The sequence below is a fragment of the Trichomonas vaginalis genome, chromosome III (genome assembly GCF_026262505.1).
Source record: "Trichomonas vaginalis G3 chromosome III, whole genome shotgun sequence".
Lineage (NCBI taxonomy): Eukaryota > Parabasalia > Trichomonadida > Trichomonadidae > Trichomonas > Trichomonas vaginalis.
Genome location: NC_067205.1, coordinates 6,184,979 through 6,202,160, shown reverse-complemented (window position 1 = coordinate 6,202,160; position 17,182 = coordinate 6,184,979). Strand labels below are relative to the sequence as shown.

General features: G+C 33.5%; 3 protein-coding genes across 3 annotated transcripts, besides 4 other annotated features; 2 read left to right on the top strand and 1 right to left on the bottom strand.

The window, feature by feature from the left end:
• Positions 1 to 37: 37 nt before the first annotated feature.
• Positions 38 to 373, top strand: TVAGG3_0651260 (uncharacterized protein; the record flags this gene model as incomplete). The annotated part of the gene is made up of 1 exon (XM_051241640.1): positions 38 to 373. The coding sequence occupies one exon, from the start codon at positions 38 to 40 to the stop codon at positions 371 to 373; it is 336 nt and encodes a 111-aa protein (XP_051088227.1).
• A 173-nt stretch (positions 374 to 546) lies between these two features.
• Positions 547 to 2,066: a mobile genetic element.
• A 622-nt stretch (positions 2,067 to 2,688) lies between these two features.
• Positions 2,689 to 3,348, top strand: TVAGG3_0651240 (HNH endonuclease family; the record flags this gene model as incomplete). Its single annotated transcript, XM_051241639.1, has 1 exon — positions 2,689 to 3,348. One exon carries the CDS (start codon positions 2,689 to 2,691, stop codon positions 3,346 to 3,348), a length of 660 nt encoding a protein of 219 aa, XP_051088226.1.
• Positions 3,349 to 12,883: 9,535 nt separating this feature from the next.
• Positions 12,884 to 13,587: a mobile genetic element.
• Positions 13,588 to 15,213: 1,626 nt separating this feature from the next.
• Positions 15,214 to 15,485: a mobile genetic element.
• A 133-nt stretch (positions 15,486 to 15,618) lies between these two features.
• Positions 15,619 to 17,182: part of a mobile genetic element that runs on past the window's edge.
• On the bottom strand, positions 16,024 to 16,275 carry TVAGG3_0651210 (uncharacterized protein; the record flags this gene model as incomplete). The annotated part of the gene is made up of 1 exon (XM_051241638.1): positions 16,024 to 16,275. The coding sequence occupies one exon, from the start codon at positions 16,273 to 16,275 to the stop codon at positions 16,024 to 16,026; it is 252 nt and encodes an 83-aa protein (XP_051088225.1).

Here is a 17,182-nt window from a genome sequence, read left to right as displayed (position 1 = left end):
CACGAACGACATCGTGAACTATTTCATCATTGCATTCATGTATGACCTCCTTACTGTTCTCATGAACTATTTCAACACTGTTCTCATGTATGACCTCCTCACTGTTCTCATGAACTATTTCATCATTGCATTCATGTATGACCTCCTCACTGTTCTCATGAACTATTTCATCATTGCATTCATGTATGACCTCCTCACTGTTCTCATGAACTATTTCATCATTGCATTCATGTATGACCTCCTCACTGTTCTCATGAACTATTTCATTATTGCATTCATGTATGACTCCACTGTTCTCATGAACTATTTCATCATTGCATTCATGTATGACCTCCTCACTGTTCTCATGAACTATTTCATATTGCATTCATGAACGACCTCCTTACTGTCTTTCATAAGCGTTTCAAAGTCTCCTTTACTCATTACTTCAATCTCATGCTGTTCACAGTAGTACTTAAACTCACTGTATATGTCTTTGTTGTATGTTATATTGCTTCCCATGTACTCCATGAATTTTTCAAGCACTTCCTCATAATTCACTGTTTCTTTCTTTCCACGACCTTCTAATATCATACTTGCTTCGTAAATATAACTTCTTGCAGAACCGTCTCGCTTTCTACTTCTCTTCACAAATTCTCTCATCTTGCCACAAATACATTTGAACTACATGCAAAGAATTCATTCTCCTTCGCAAATTCTTTATATCTTCTGTAGCACTCTGTACAATTCCATCCGGATACAAACTTTTCATAGAACTCCTCGTAAAACATTTGGTAAGGTGTTTTGTTCATTTCGATGAGTTCTTGTTTAGCCCTGGTGAATGGTATCTTCCTTACATCAAATTCACTTAAATCTTTCTTCATGAAGTACGTCAGTAAGTTTGAATAAAACTCTTCATTAAAGCTTTCAATGAGATTTGAGAAATATTCGTAATTTCCTTTGTATCTGCTGCTTACGTCAATGACAACAAATCTTCTGTCGTCTTTGTCAATCTTTACTGAGTTGAAGTTGTTAGATATCATGATGATATTACAAACATTCTCTATCTTTCTTACTGGCTGACACTTCTGATTTAAGTCCAACTGAGTCTCTGTTACTATTGACTTTAGTGCGTCGTGGTTCATGACCTTAGACGTATCGCATGAGCTTAGTTCATTGCATACGATGAGCTTCATGTTCTCAATAGCAGCATTGAATCTACCAACCACATTCTCTATTGCCGTTATATTATTGTTGGCGTACTTGCTAATGAGCTCGCATAGAACATTACTAAGTACATTCTTACCAGTTCCTTGCTTTCCTATTAACAAAAGTACTGTTCCAGTCTTTCCACAAGGATTTTGAACGATGTAGGCGAACCAGTTCAAAACATACTCATAAAGCTCTTCATCCTCATTACATATGACATCGTGAACATGTTTCAAATATCCTTCAATAACGTTCTCATCTACTTCATTCAGTACCTCATACTCATATCCTCTGAAATAGCTGTAAATGTCATCTCTTTCGTCAAAGAATCTCATGCCTGACTTCATAAGATAGTTCTTGTTCTGACCCGCTTCATAAATCATCAGTGCGTTCACATCCTTCTCCTCAATACGTCCTACATAAATACTCTTCATGAGCTTATTGAATTCCTTGCTATCTACTGACACAAGTGTTGTTGTGTCTCGTATTCCATCATAATCTTTCACTAGATATGTCATACGTGCTCCGTCAATAACAACAACACATCTTCTTAAGTCATTTATAACACTAGCTATGTCAATACCGTCCTCACTCATGTACTTATTTTTCCTCAAGTCCTTTAGTGTGAAAGTGTCTCTAAGTTCTATTTCAAGCAATTCATTTACACATCCTTTGCAATACTTCTCTATAAAATATTTCTGTCGTTCTTTACTAAGTTTCTTAACAGCTCTGAAGAACCATGTGTTTTGACTCAAACATCCTTCACAACTTCTCTCATTCATTCCTAGTTCTTTCATGTCATTATCTTCAACCTCTATGGTCTCATTGACTAAGGTCAAAGGGTTCTTAGTCATTGCTGGTCTTATCTGAAACAATGTTTGTGCAACAGGTTTAACTAGTTCAGCAACGTCCTTCCTTAATATGAATAGCTGTTTCCACTCATCTTTGCTAACAGTTCTTTCATAACCACTGACAGTAATGATTTCATTTGCTGACCTTAGACACTTATGTTCTATCATTTGTATTGCTTTTGTGTAAGGCTTTCGTGAGCATAGGTTGTATATGTCATTCCTGCAATGTTCATTCATGCCAATAGTACTAAATCCTTTCTTTGCTGTTGAGTGCATAATATCCATTAGTTCCTGTGTTCGTATTGCTGTCTCATAAAATACAACAAGACCTTTGTCATCTATGACGTACTTACCGAAAACATTGCTTATATTCTTTAACCATGAAATAACATCCTCATTCATGCTGTCAAACATGAAGTAAGGTCTTACATACTCTTCACTTATAAGATACTCCACAAAGTACTTGTTAAGCTCTATGTCCTCGTGAGCGATTTCATTAGGTTTGATATTAGTTCCTTTTGTCATTGCTGTCATGTACTTCACTCTCATAGTTCCTTTCAATAGCGTAAAAATACTTCATTGTTTCATAACTGCTCTAAATTCTGTTCAAAATTCGTACAACATAACTTTTTAACATTAGTGAAAGAACATGAGCGAAACAACAACATCTAACATTACAGAAGAAGTCAATGACAATGCCGATGAAAACATTACAGAAGGAGCTAGTGAAAATATTGACGAGTTCAGTGAGGAAGAAGATATTGAGGACGTCAATGAGAACGTTAGTGGGGAACAAACTCAATGGGAAACATTGAGAAATCATGAAGATTATGAGATTTGTACGACATATCCTTTTACTATTCGTCGAAAGAAAAACAAACATATTAAGAGTGAATGCTTAAATAATCATGGTTATATTGAGCTTAGTTTAAACAACAAAACACATTTAAAGCATAGAATTATTGCAGAACAGTGGATTGAAAATCCAAACAATTTGAAAGAAATAGACCATATAAATCATGATAGAACGGACAACAGAATCTCAAACCTTCGTTGGTGTTCTAAATCTGAAAACAATAGAAATAAAAGCAAGTATGGCGATATAGTTTATGAGTTCGTTGATGAAATATCTGACGAAGCTGTTGAAATAACAGATTATGGTAAGCATTCGTTTGAGTTCTACTACTATGTTGAGAATGAGGACGCATTCTATTATTATACAGGTCTTAACTATCGAAAACTTCATATAAACTTTACAAAAACAGGTGCTGCTTATGTTTGTATGATAGATACAGAAAAAAGAGAGTAATCTTATGCATAAACAAATTCAAACGCTTGTACGGCTTCATGTAGGACAAACATTATTTTTCAACACTAACGCCAACACGTAGGACAAACATTCATGACTAACATTACTGTATAACATAAATGTTTTGTCATGATTTCATCGTAAATGTTTTGTCATGATTTCATCGTAAATGATTTGTCAAACATGAACGTATATGTTTTGTCATGATTTCATCGTAATGAGTGTAAATGACCCAAAAATAATGTTTATGTTAGAATGTTAGATCTAACCTCATTTCTACCCTCTTTTCTACCCTCTTGAATTTTCATACGGAATCTCTTCTCTCGGTTTTCCGAGGGAAGCAATCATATGAGGAAATTCTTCTAAAAGTTCTTTTGTCTGTTGGTTTTCAAACCAATGATATGCTTGCTTTGTAGAACGAAGAGTATTATAAGGCATTTTGTGAAGAATATAACAACCGCCTGAATTCAGACGGTTGGTTTTTATACAAAATTCACGCAGGAAAATTCTTGAGTTTTGGTTGAAAGAATACGGTGGAGCCAAAAGTGGCTCGACCTCAAAACAAACATTTTATGAGCTTACTAAGGCATTTATGAATGAATTCAAAGGTATTTGCATACATCCTGACCTCGTTCATTTTGTTGTTGAATTCAGCAAAAATAATGTTTAGGGTAGATGGTTTTTAGGTGTCACTACGTCACCATGTGTCACTCGGTTAATGAACTTCTCTTAAAATTACTGACAACATGACATTTAGACAACAGTCCAGGAAATAAACTTCTTCGTACATGTTTTGTCGAAACTAAACGTATATGTTTTGTCGAAACTAAACGTATATGTTTTGTCATGATTTCTTCATCGTACATGTTTTGTCGAAACTTCTTCTTCGTAATGAGCGTACATGTTTTGTCATGATTTCTTCATCGTAATGAGCGTACATGTTTTGTCAAGGTTTCATCGTACATGTTTTGTCGAAACTTCTTCTTCGTAAATGTTTTGTCAAGACTTCTTCGTACATGTTTTGTCATGATTTCTTCATCGTAATGAGCGTACATGTTTTGTCAAGGTTTCATCGTACATGTTTTGTCGAAACTTCTTCATCGTATATGTTTTGTCATGATTTCTTCGTAAATGATTTGTCGAAACTAAACGTATATGTTTTGTCATGATTTCTTCGTTTATGTTTTGTCATGATTTCTTCATCGTAATGAGTGTAAATGTTTTGTCAAGACTTCTTCATCGTAATGAGCGTAAATGACCCAAAAATAATGTTTATGTTAGAATGTTAGATCTAACACCTTTTCTAACATGTTTTCTCACCTCATGAATTTTCATGACTTCTTCATCGTAATGAGCGTACATGATTTGTCGAAACTTCTTCATCGTAATGAGCGTACATGTTTTGTCGAAACTAAACGTATATGTTTTGTCGAAACTTCATCGTACATGATTTGTCGAAACTTCTTCTTCGTACATGTTTTGTCATGATTTCTTCATCGTAATGAGTGTAAATGTTTTGCAATATGTACCAAATGCAAAGTATTTTGACAGCATGTTTTGTCGAAACTTCATCGTACATGATTTGTCGAAACTTCTTCATCGTAAATGTTTTGTCATGATTTAATCGTATATGTTTTTGTCAAACATGAACGTAAATGTTTTGTCAAACATGAACGTAAATGTTTTGTCATGATTTAATCGTAATGAGTGTAAATGACCCAAAAATAATGTTTAGGTGAAGAGATGAGATCTCACCTCTTTTCTCACCTCTTTTCTCACCTCATGAATTTTCATACGGAATCTCTTCGTAAATGTTTTGTCATGATTTCTTCATCGTAATGAGCGTAAATGTTTTGTCATGATTTCTTCATCGTACATGTTTTGTCGAAACTAAACGTATATGTTTTGTCGAAACTAAACGTATATGTTTTGTCATGATTTCTTCGTTTATGTTTTGTCGAAACTAAACGTATATGTTTTGTCGAAACTTCATCGTACATGAATTTTCATACGGAATCTCTTCGTAAATGATTTGTCGAAACTAAACGTATATGTTTTGTCATGATTTCTTCGTTTATGTTTTGTCAAGGTTTCATCGTAAATGATTTGTCGAAACTTCTTCATCGTAATGAGCGTATATTGCTTTGTCGAAACTTCTTCATCGTAATGAGCGTAAATGTTTTGTCATGATTTCTTCATCGTACATGTTTTGTCGAAACTTCTTCATCGTAATGAGCGTAAATGATCCAAAAATAATGTTTAGGGTAGATGGTTAGATCTAACCTCTTTTCTCACCTCTTTTCTACCCTCATTGAATTTTCATGATTTCTTCATCGTACACAGTTTTGTCGAAACTAAACGTAAATGATTTGTCGAAACTAAACGTATATGTTTTGTCATGATTTCTTCATCGTAAATGATTTGTCATGATTTCTTCATCGTAATGAGCGTAAATGATCCAAAAATAATGTTTAGGGTAGATGGTTAGATCTAACCTCTTTCTCACCTCTTTTCTACCCTCATTGAATTTTCATGATTTCTTCATCGTACATGTTTTGTCGAAACTAAACGTAAATGATTTGTCGAAACTAAACGTATATGTTTTGTCATGATTTCTTCGTAAATGATTTGTCGAAACTTCTTCATCGTAATGAGCGTAAATGATCCAAAAATAATGTTTAGGGTAGATGGTTAGATCTAACCTCTTTTCTCACCTCTTTTCTACCCTCATTGAATTTTCATGATTTCTTCATCGTACATGTTTTGTCGAAACTAAACGTAAATGATTTGTCGAAACTAAACGTATATGTTTTGTCATGATTTCTTCGTAAATGATTTGTCGAAACTTCTTCATCGTAATGAGCGTATATTGCTTTATCGAAACTTCTTCATCGTAATGAGCGTAAATGTTTTGTCATGATTTCTTCATCGTACATGTTTTGTCGAAACTTCTTCATCGTAATGAGCGTAAATGACCCAAAAATAATGTTTATGTTAGAATGTTAGATCTAACACCTTTTCTACCCTCATTTCTACCCTCATTGAATTTTCATGATTTCTTCTTCGTACATGTTTTGTCATGATTTCTTCATCGTAAATGTTTTGTCATGATTTCTTCATCGTAATGAGTGTAAATGTTTTGTCAAGACTTCTTCATCGTACATGTTTTGTCGAAACTTCATCGTAAATGTTTTTGTCATGATTTCTTCATCGTAATGAGTGTAAATGTTTTGTCAAGACTTCTTCGTACATGTTTTGTCATGATTTCTTCATCGTAAATGATTTGTCATGATTTCTTCATCGTAATGAGCGTAAATGTTTTGTCATGATTTCTTCATCGTACATGTTTTGTCATGATTTCTTCATCGTAAATGTTTTGTCATGATTTCTTCATCGTAATGAGCGTAAATGTTTTGTCATGATTTCTTCTTCGTACATGTTTTGTCATGATTTCTTCATCGTAAATGTTTTGTCATGATTTCTTCATCGTAATGAGTGTAAATGTTTTGTCAAGACTTCTTCATCGTACATGTTTTGTCGAAACTTCATCGTAAATGTTTTTGTCATGATTTCTTCATCGTAATGAGTGTAAATGTTTTGTCAAGACTTCTTCGTACATGTTTTGTCATGATTTCTTCATCGTAAATGTTTTTGTCATGATTTCTTCATCGTAATGAGTGTAAATGTTTTGTCAAGACTTCTTCGTACATGTTTTGTCATGATTTCTTCATCGTAAATGATTTGTCATGATTTCTTCATCGTAATGAGCGTAAATGTTTTGTCATGATTTCTTCATCGTACATGTTTTGTCGAAACTTCTTCATCGTAATGAGCGTAAATGACCCAAAAATAATGTTTATGTTAGAATGTTAGATCTAACACCTTTTCTAACATGTTTTCTAACATGGAGGATTTCATTAGATATAAATATTCTTCCTTCATTTCATTCTATACACAATTTACATCATAGACGATTTAATAGATATAATACTTTACTGTTTCATTAGATATACACATTCTTCCTTCATTTCATTCTATACACAATTTACATCATAGACGATTTAATAGATATAATACTTTACTGTTTCATCTGATATAAACATTCTTCCCTAAACATTATTTTAGTTAAAGTCCATCAAATATTTTTAGGATACTTTCACCAAATAATATTTATATCTAATGAAATCCTCCATGTTAGAAAACATGTTAGAAAAGGTGTTAGATCTAACATTCTAACATAAACATTATTTTTGGGTCATTTACGCTCATTACGATGAAGAAGTTTCGACAAATCATGTACGCTCATTACGATGAAGAAGTCATGAAAATTCATGAGGTGAGAAAACATGTTAGAAAAGGTGTTAGATCTAACATTCTAACATAAACATTATTTTTGGGTCATTTACGCTCATTACGATGAAGAAGTTTCGACAAAACATGTACGATGAAGAAATCATGACAAAACATTTACGCTCATTACGATGAAGAAATCATGACAAATCATTTACGATGAAGAAATCATGACAAAACATGTACGAAGAAGTCTTGACAAAACATTTACACTCATTACGATGAAGAAATCATGACAAAAACATTTACGATGAAGTTTCGACAAAACATGTACGATGAAGAAGTCTTGACAAAACATTTACACTCATTACGATGAAGAAATCATGACAAAACATTTACGATGAAGAAATCATGACAAAACATGTACGAAGAAGAAATCATGAAAATTCAATGAGGGTAGAAATGAGGGTAGAAAAGGTGTTAGATCTAACATTCTAACATAAACATTATTTTTGGGTCATTTACGCTCATTACGATGAAGAAGTTTCGACAAAACATGTACGATGAAGAAATCATGACAAAACATTTACGCTCATTACGATGAAGAAGTTTCGATAAAGCAATATACGCTCATTACGATGAAGAAGTTTCGACAAATCATTTACGAAGAAATCATGACAAAACATATACGTTTAGTTTCGACAAATCATTTACGTTTAGTTTCGACAAAACATGTACGATGAAGAAATCATGAAAATTCAATGAGGGTAGAAAAGAGGTGAGAAAAGAGGTTAGATCTAACCATCTACCCTAAACATTATTTTTGGATCATTTACGCTCATTACGATGAAGAAATCATGACAAATCATTTACGATGAAGAAATCATGACAAAACATTTACGCTCATTACGATGAAGAAGTTTCGACAAAGCAATATACGCTCATTACGATGAAGAAGTTTCGACAAATCATTTACGATGAAACCTTGACAAAACATAAACGAAGAAATCATGACAAAACATATACGTTTAGTTTCGACAAATCATTTACGAAGAGATTCCGTATGAAAATTCATGTACGATGAAGTTTCGACAAAACATATACGTTTAGTTTCGACAAAACATAAACAAAGAAATCATGACAAAACATATACGTTTAGTTTCGACAAAACATATACGTTTAGTTTCGACAAAACATGTACGATGAAGAAATCATGACAAAACATTTACGCTCATTACGATGAAGAAGTTTCGATAAAGCAATATACGCTCATTACGATGAAGAAGTTTCGACAAATCATTTACGAAGAAATCATGACAAAACATGTACGAAGAAGTTTCGACAAAACATATACGTTTAGTTTCGACAAAACATGTACGATGAAGAAATCATGAAAATTCAATGAGGGTAGAAAAGAGGTGAGAAAAGAGGTTAGATCTAACCATCTACCCTAAACATTATTTTTGGATCATTTACGCTCATTACGATGAAGAAGTTTCGACAAAACATGTACGATGAAGAAATCATGACAAAACATTTACGCTCATTACGATGAAGAAGTTTCGACAAAGCAATATACGCTCATTACGATGAAGAAGTTTCGACAAATCATTTACGATGAAACCTTGACAAAACATAAACGAAGAAATCATGACAAAACATATACGTTTAGTTTCGACAAATCATTTACGAAGAGATTCCGTATGAAAATTCATGTACGATGAAGTTTCGACAAAACATATACGTTTAGTTTCGACAAAACATAAACGAAGAAATCATGACAAAACATATACGTTTAGTTTCGACAAAACATATACGTTTAGTTTCGACAAAACATGTACGATGAAGAAATCATGACAAAACATTTACGCTCATTACGATGAAGAAGTTTCGACAAAGCAATATACGCTCATTACGATGAAGAAGTTTCGACAAATCATTTACGATGAAACCTTGACAAAACATAAACGAAGAAATCATGACAAAACATATACGTTTAGTTTCGACAAATCATTTACGAAGAGATTCCGTATGAAAATTCATGTACGATGAAGTTTCGACAAAACATATACGTTTAGTTTCGACAAAACATAAACGAAGAAATCATGACAAAACATATACGTTTAGTTTCGACAAAACATATACGTTTAGTTTCGACAAAACATGTACGATGAAGAAATCATGACAAAACATTTACGCTCATTACGATGAAGAAATCATGACAAATCATTTACGATGAAGAAATCATGACAAAACATATACGTTTAGTTTCGACAAATCATTTACGTTTAGTTTCGACAAAACATGTACGATGAAGAAATCATGAAAATTCAATGAGGGTAGAAAAGAGGTGAGAAAAGAGGTTAGATCTAACCATCTACCCTAAACATTATTTTTGGATCATTTACGCTCATTACGATGAAGAAGTTTCGACAAAACATGTACGATGAAGAAATCATGACAAAACATTTACGCTCATTACGATGAAGAAATTTCGACAAAGCAATATACGCTCATTACGATGAAGAAGTTTCGACAAATCATTTACGATGAAACCTTGACAAAACATAAACGAAGAAATCATGACAAAACATATACGTTTAGTTTCGACAAATCATTTACGAAGAGATTCCGTATGAAAATTCATGTACGATGAAGTTTCGACAAAACATATACGTTTAGTTTCGACAAAACATAAACGAAGAAATCATGACAAAACATATACGTTTAGTTTCGACAAAACATATACGTTTAGTTTCGACAAAACATGTACGATGAAGAAATCATGACAAAACATTTACGCTCATTACGATGAAGAAATCATGACAAAACATTTACGAAGAGATTCCGTATGAAAATTCATGAGGTGAGAAAAGAGGTGAGAAAAGAGGTGAGATCTCATCTCTTCACCTAAACATTATTTTTGGGTCATTTACGCTCATTACGATGAAGAAATCATGACAAAACATTTACGAAGAAATCATGACAAATCATTTACACTCATGTTTGACAAAACATATACGTTCATGTTTGACAAAACATATACGTTTAGTTTCGACAAATCATTTACGAAGAAATCATGACAAAACATATACGATTAAATCATGACAAAACATATACGATGAAGAAATCATGACAAAACATATACGCTCATTACGATGAAGAAATCATGAAAATTCATGAGGTGAGAAAAGAGGTGAGAAAAGAGGTGAGATCTCATCTCTTCACCTAAACATTATTTTTGGGTCATTTACACTCATTACGATTAAATCATGACAAAACATAAACGATGAAATCATGACAAAACATTTACGTTCATGTTTGCCAAAACATTTACACTCATTACGATGAAGAAATCATGACAAAACATTTACGTTCATGTTTGACAAATCATTTACGAAGAAATCATGAAAATTCATGAGGTGAGAAAAGAGGTGAGAAAAGAGGTGAGATCTCATCTCTTCACCTAAACATTATTTTTGGGTCATTTACACTCATTACGATTAAATCATGACAAAACATTTACGTTCATGTTTGACAAAAACATATACGATTAAATCATGACAAAACATATACGAAGAAACCTTGACAAAACATAAACGATGAAATCATGACAAAACATTTACGATTAAATCATGACAAAACATTTACGATGAAGAAGTTTCGACAAATCATGTACGCTCATTACGATGAAGAAGTTTCGACAAATCATGTACGATGAAGTTTCGACAAAACATGCTGTCAAAATACTTTGCATTTGGTACATATTGCAAAACATTTACACTCATTACGATGAAGAAATCATGACAAAACATGTACGAAGAAGAAGTTTCGACAAATCATGTACGATGAAGTTTCGACAAAACATATACGTTTAGTTTCGACAAAACATGTACGCTCATTACGATGAAGAAGTTTCGACAAATCATGTACGCTCATTACGATGAAGAAGTCATGAAAATTCATGAGGTGAGAAAACATGTTAGAAAAGGTGTTAGATCTAACATTCTAACATAAACATTATTTTTGGGTCATTTACGCTCATTACGATGAAGAAGTCTTGACAAAACATTTACACTCATTACGATGAAGAAATCATGACAAAACATAAACGAAGAAATCATGACAAAACATATACGTTTAGTTTCGACAAATCATTTACGAAGAAATCATGACAAAACATATACGATGAAGAAGTTTCGACAAAACATGTACGATGAAACCTTGACAAAACATGTACGCTCATTACGATGAAGAAATCATGACAAAACATGTACGAAGAAGTCTTGACAAAACATTTACGAAGAAGAAGTTTCGACAAAACATGTACGATGAAACCTTGACAAAACATGTACGCTCATTACGATGAAGAAATCATGACAAAACATGTACGCTCATTACGAAGAAGAAGTTTCGACAAAACATGTACGATGAAGAAATCATGACAAAACATATACGTTTAGTTTCGACAAAACATATACGTTTAGTTTCGACAAAACATGTACGAAGAAGTTTATTTCCTGGACTGTTGTCTAAATGTCATGTTGTCAGTAATTTTAAGAGAAGTTCATTAACCGAGTGACACATGGTGACGTAGTGACACCTAAAAACCATCTACCCTAAACATTATTTTTGCTGAATTCAACAACAAAATGAACGAGGTCAGGATGTATGCAAATACCTTTGAATTCATTCATAAATGCCTTAGTAAGCTCATAAAATGTTTGTTTTGAGGTCGAGCCACTTTTGGCTCCACCGTATTCTTTCAACCAAAACTCAAGAATTTTCCTGCGTGAATTTTGTATAAAAACCAACCGTCTGAATTCAGGCGGTTGTTATATTCTTCACAAAATGCCTTATAATACTCTTCGTTCTACAAAGCAAGCATATCATTGGTTTGAAAACCAACAGACAAAAGAACTTTTAGAAGAATTTCCTCATATGATTGCTTCCCTCGGAAAACCGAGAGAAGAGATTCCGTATGAAAATTCAAGAGGGTAGAAAAGAGGGTAGAAATGAGGTTAGATCTAACATTCTAACATAAACATTATTTTTGGGTCATTTACACTCATTACGATGAAATCATGACAAAACATATACGTTCATGTTTGACAAATCATTTACGATGAAATCATGACAAAACATTTACGATGAAATCATGACAAAACATTTATGTTATACAGTAATGTTAGTCATGAATGTTTGTCCTACGTGTTGGCGTTAGTGTTGAAAAATAATGTTTGTCCTACATGAAGCCGTACAAGCGTTTGAATTTGTTTATGCATAAGATTACTCTCTTGTTTTCTGTATCTATCATACAAACATAAGCAGCACCTGTTTTTGTAAAGTTTATATGAAGTTTTCGATAGTTAAGACCTGTATAATAATAGAATGCGTCCTCATTCTCAACATAGTAGTAGAACTCAAACGAATGCTTACCATAATCTGTTATTTCAACAGCTTCGTCAGATATTTCATCAACGAACTCATAAACTATATCGCCATACTTGCTTTTATTTCTATTGTTTTCAGATTTAGAACACCAACGAAGGTTTGAGATTCTGTTGTCCGTTCTATCATGATTTATATGGTCTATTTCTTTCAAATTGTTTGGATTTTCAATCCACTGTTCTGCAATAATTCTATGCTTTAAATGTGTTTTGTTGTTTAAACTAAGCTCAATATAACCATGATTATTTAAGCATTCACTCTTAATATGTTTGTTTTTTTTCGACGAATAGTAAAAGGATATGTCGTACAAATCTCATAATCTTCATGATTTCTCAATGTTTCCCATTGAGTTTGTTCCCCACTAACGTTCTCATTGACGTCCTCAATATCTTCTTCCTCACTGAACTCGTCAATATTTTCACTAGCTCCTTCTGTAATGTTTTCATCGGCATTGTCATTGACTTCTTCTGTAATGTTAGATGTTGTTGTTTCGCTCATGTTCTTTCACTAATGTTAAAAAGTTATGTTGTACGAATTTTGAACAGAATTTAGAGCAGTTATGAAACAATGAAGTATTTTTACGCTATTGAAAGGAACTATGAGAGTGAAGTACATGACAGCAATGACAAAAGGAACTAATATCAAACCTAATGAAATCGCTCACGAGGACATAGAGCTTAACAAGTATTTGTGGAGTATCTTATAAGTGAAGAGTATGTAAGACCTTACTTCATGTTTGACAGCATGAATGAGGATGTTATTTCATGGTTAAAGAATATAAGCAATGTTTTCGGTAAGTACGTCATAGATGACAAAGGTCTTGTTGTATTTTATGAGACAGCAATACGAACACAGGAACTAATGGATATTATGCACTCAACAGCAAAGAAAGGATTTAGTACTATTGGCATGAATGAACATTGCAGGAATGACATATACAACCTATGCTCACGAAAGCCTTACACAAAAGCAATACAAATGATAGAACATAAGTGTCTAAGGTCAGCAAATGAAATCATTACTGTCAGTGGTTATGAAAGAACTGTTAGCAAAGATGAGTGGAAACAGCTATTCATATTAAGGAAGGACGTTGCTGAATAGTTAAACCTGTTGCACAAACATTGTTTCAGATAAGACCAGCAATGACTAAGAACCCTTTGACCTTAGTCAATGAGACCATAGAGGTTGAAGATAATGACATGAAAGAACTAGGAATGAATGAGAGAAGTTGTGAAGGATGTTTGAGTCAAAACACATGGTTCTTCAGAGCTGTTAAGAAACTTAGTAAAGAACGACAGAAATATTTTATAGAGAAGTATTGCAAAGGATGTGTAAATGAATTGCTTGAAATAGAACTTAGAGACACTTTCACACTAAAGGACTTGAGGAAAAATAAGTACATGAGTGAGGACGGTATTGACATAGCTAGTGTTATAAATGACTTAAGAAGATGTGTTGTCGTTATTGACGGAGCACGTATGACATATCTAGTGAAAGATTATGATGGAATACGAGACACAACAACACTTGTGTCAGTAGATAGCAAGGAATTCAATAAGCTCATGAAGAGTATTTATGTAGGACGTATTGAGGAGAAGGATGTGAACGCACTGATGATTTATGAAGCGGGTCAGAACAAGAACTATCTTATGAAGTCAGGCATGAGATTCTTTGACGAAAGAGATGACATTTACAGCTATTTCAGAGGATATGAGTATGAGGTACTGAATGAAGTAGATGAGAACGTTATTGAAGGATATTTGAAACATGTTCACGATGTCATATGTAATGAGGATGAAGAGCTTTATGAGTATGTTTTGAACTGGTTCGCCTACATCGTTCAAAATCCTTGTGGAAAGACTGGAACAGTACTTTTGTTAATAGGAAAGCAAGGAACTGGTAAGAATGTACTTAGTAATGTTCTATGCGAGCTCATTAGCAAGTACGCCAACAATAATATAACGGCAATAGAGAATGTGGTTGGTAGATTCAATGCTGCTATTGAGAACATGAAGCTCATCGTATGCAATGAACTAAGCTCATGCGATACGTCTAAGGTCATGAACCACGACGCACTAAAGTCAATAGTAACAGAGACTCAGTTGGACTTAAATCAGAAGTGTCAGCCAGTAAGAAAGATAGAGAATGTTTGTAATATCATCATGATATCTAACAACTTCAACTCAGTAAAGATTGACAAAGACGACAGAAGATTTGTTGTCATTGACGTAAGCAGCAGATACAAAGGAAATTACGAATATTTCTCAAATCTCATTGAAAGCTTTAATGAAGAGTTTTATTCAAACTTACTGACGTACTTCATGAAGAAAGATTTAAGTGAATTTGATGTAAGGAAGATACCATTCACCAGGGCTAAACAAGAACTCATCGAAATGAACAAAACACCTTACCAAATGTTTTACGAGGAGTTCTATGAAAAGTTTGTATCCGGATGGAATTGTACAGAGTGCTACAGAAGATATAAAGAATTTGCGAAGGAGAATGAATTCTTTGCATGTAGTTCAAATGTATAGATCCAAGGTGATGTGATTTTTGCATCCCTGGGATGGACGATACACCCAAAGTGTCACCTTTTTTGGGATAACATGAATTTTAAATATCATGAGAGTTCTGCAAACCATATGCACAATATCTATTCAGCCTGACTTCTTGTATATATGAGTTAGACTTCTTAAATATTGTGCTTGGGGCGATATAAGTATTTCCGAGATTACCATCGTGCTCTATAGTATGCTACTTCTCCCTGGTTCTAGCTCAGTTCCAAGGATATTGGCGTTCAAGGATTTGGCAAGGTCCTTCCGAAGTCTCTCATTCGATGAGAGATTTCGGAAGAATCTTGCCTTAAAGTACTCCAACTCTTGTTCTTTTGTTCCTAAATAGTGAGAAAAGTTATTTGACTACTTAAGGTAGAGATTATCCGAGGTCCCTCATTTGATGAGAGGCCTCGGATAATCTCTGCCTTAAAATTGTACACTTGTAGTCCATGAGAGTGTAAGTATACATTGATAGGACAGCTTTCTTCTGAAGTCTTAGATTTGATGAGAACCTCAGAAGAAAACTGTCATATTTTATAGTAAAAGGAGTTTCAGGAGCTCCAAAGCTCCCTTTCGTAAGGATTAGGAGCTTTGGAGCTCCTGGTTCGTAGATGTGTTTCGCATCTTTCATCAGCAAAGGACATTTACCATCTGGGACTCTGTTGATGGAGACTCAGGAGCTCCAAAGCTCCCTTTAGTAAGGATTAGAAGCTTTGAAGCTCCTGGTTCGTAGACGTGTTTCGCATCTTTCATCAGAAGAGGCCCAAATGGTAAATAGCCTCTGCTGATGAGCTTCAGGAGCTCCAAGACTCCCTCTCGTAACGATTAGGAGCTTTGTAGCTCCTGAAGGTAAGGTAGGATTGCTCTGATCTCTAATCAGTAGATGCCATGCCTCATTATGAACTCTACTGACAAGAGATCAAGAGCTCCAAGGACTCCTTTTTTAGTTAGTGGCGTTCTCACCATTTAGTAGGATTGCTGATCCTACTAATGAAGTGATCACTTAGTATACGTTTTGAATAAATTGAATTTTTTTTAGAATTTAGTATTTTTTATAGACATCACATGTATATTATAAATACATAAATATATTCTTTAATTCAAAAAATTCAATTCGGTTTTGGGATGGGCATCCCAGCCCCAAGTATTCAATTTTATTCAATTTTTAAAGAATTTTGGGTTGGGATGCCCAGACCAAAACAAGCTTTATATTTTGATGTGTAGATACGTATGTGTGCATCATTGTTGTGTTATATATTATGTTTTTAATGAAAAAAAATCTGATTCAAAAAAAATTATCACTAATTAGTTGATAATATAAAAGAAAAATAGATAAATTGTATGTTTTGAGAGTATTTATCCACATTCACTCATATGAATTTCATTAAATAGTGTCTTTTTACTCCCAAATTTATTTTGAATTATTGAAATCAAAGAAAAAAAATCAGAAAAATTTCTCGAAATTTTTATTTTCAAAAAAAATTTGGATTTTATATTGAAAACTGACACTGGGAGGACGATAGGGCTGGGATTGGAGA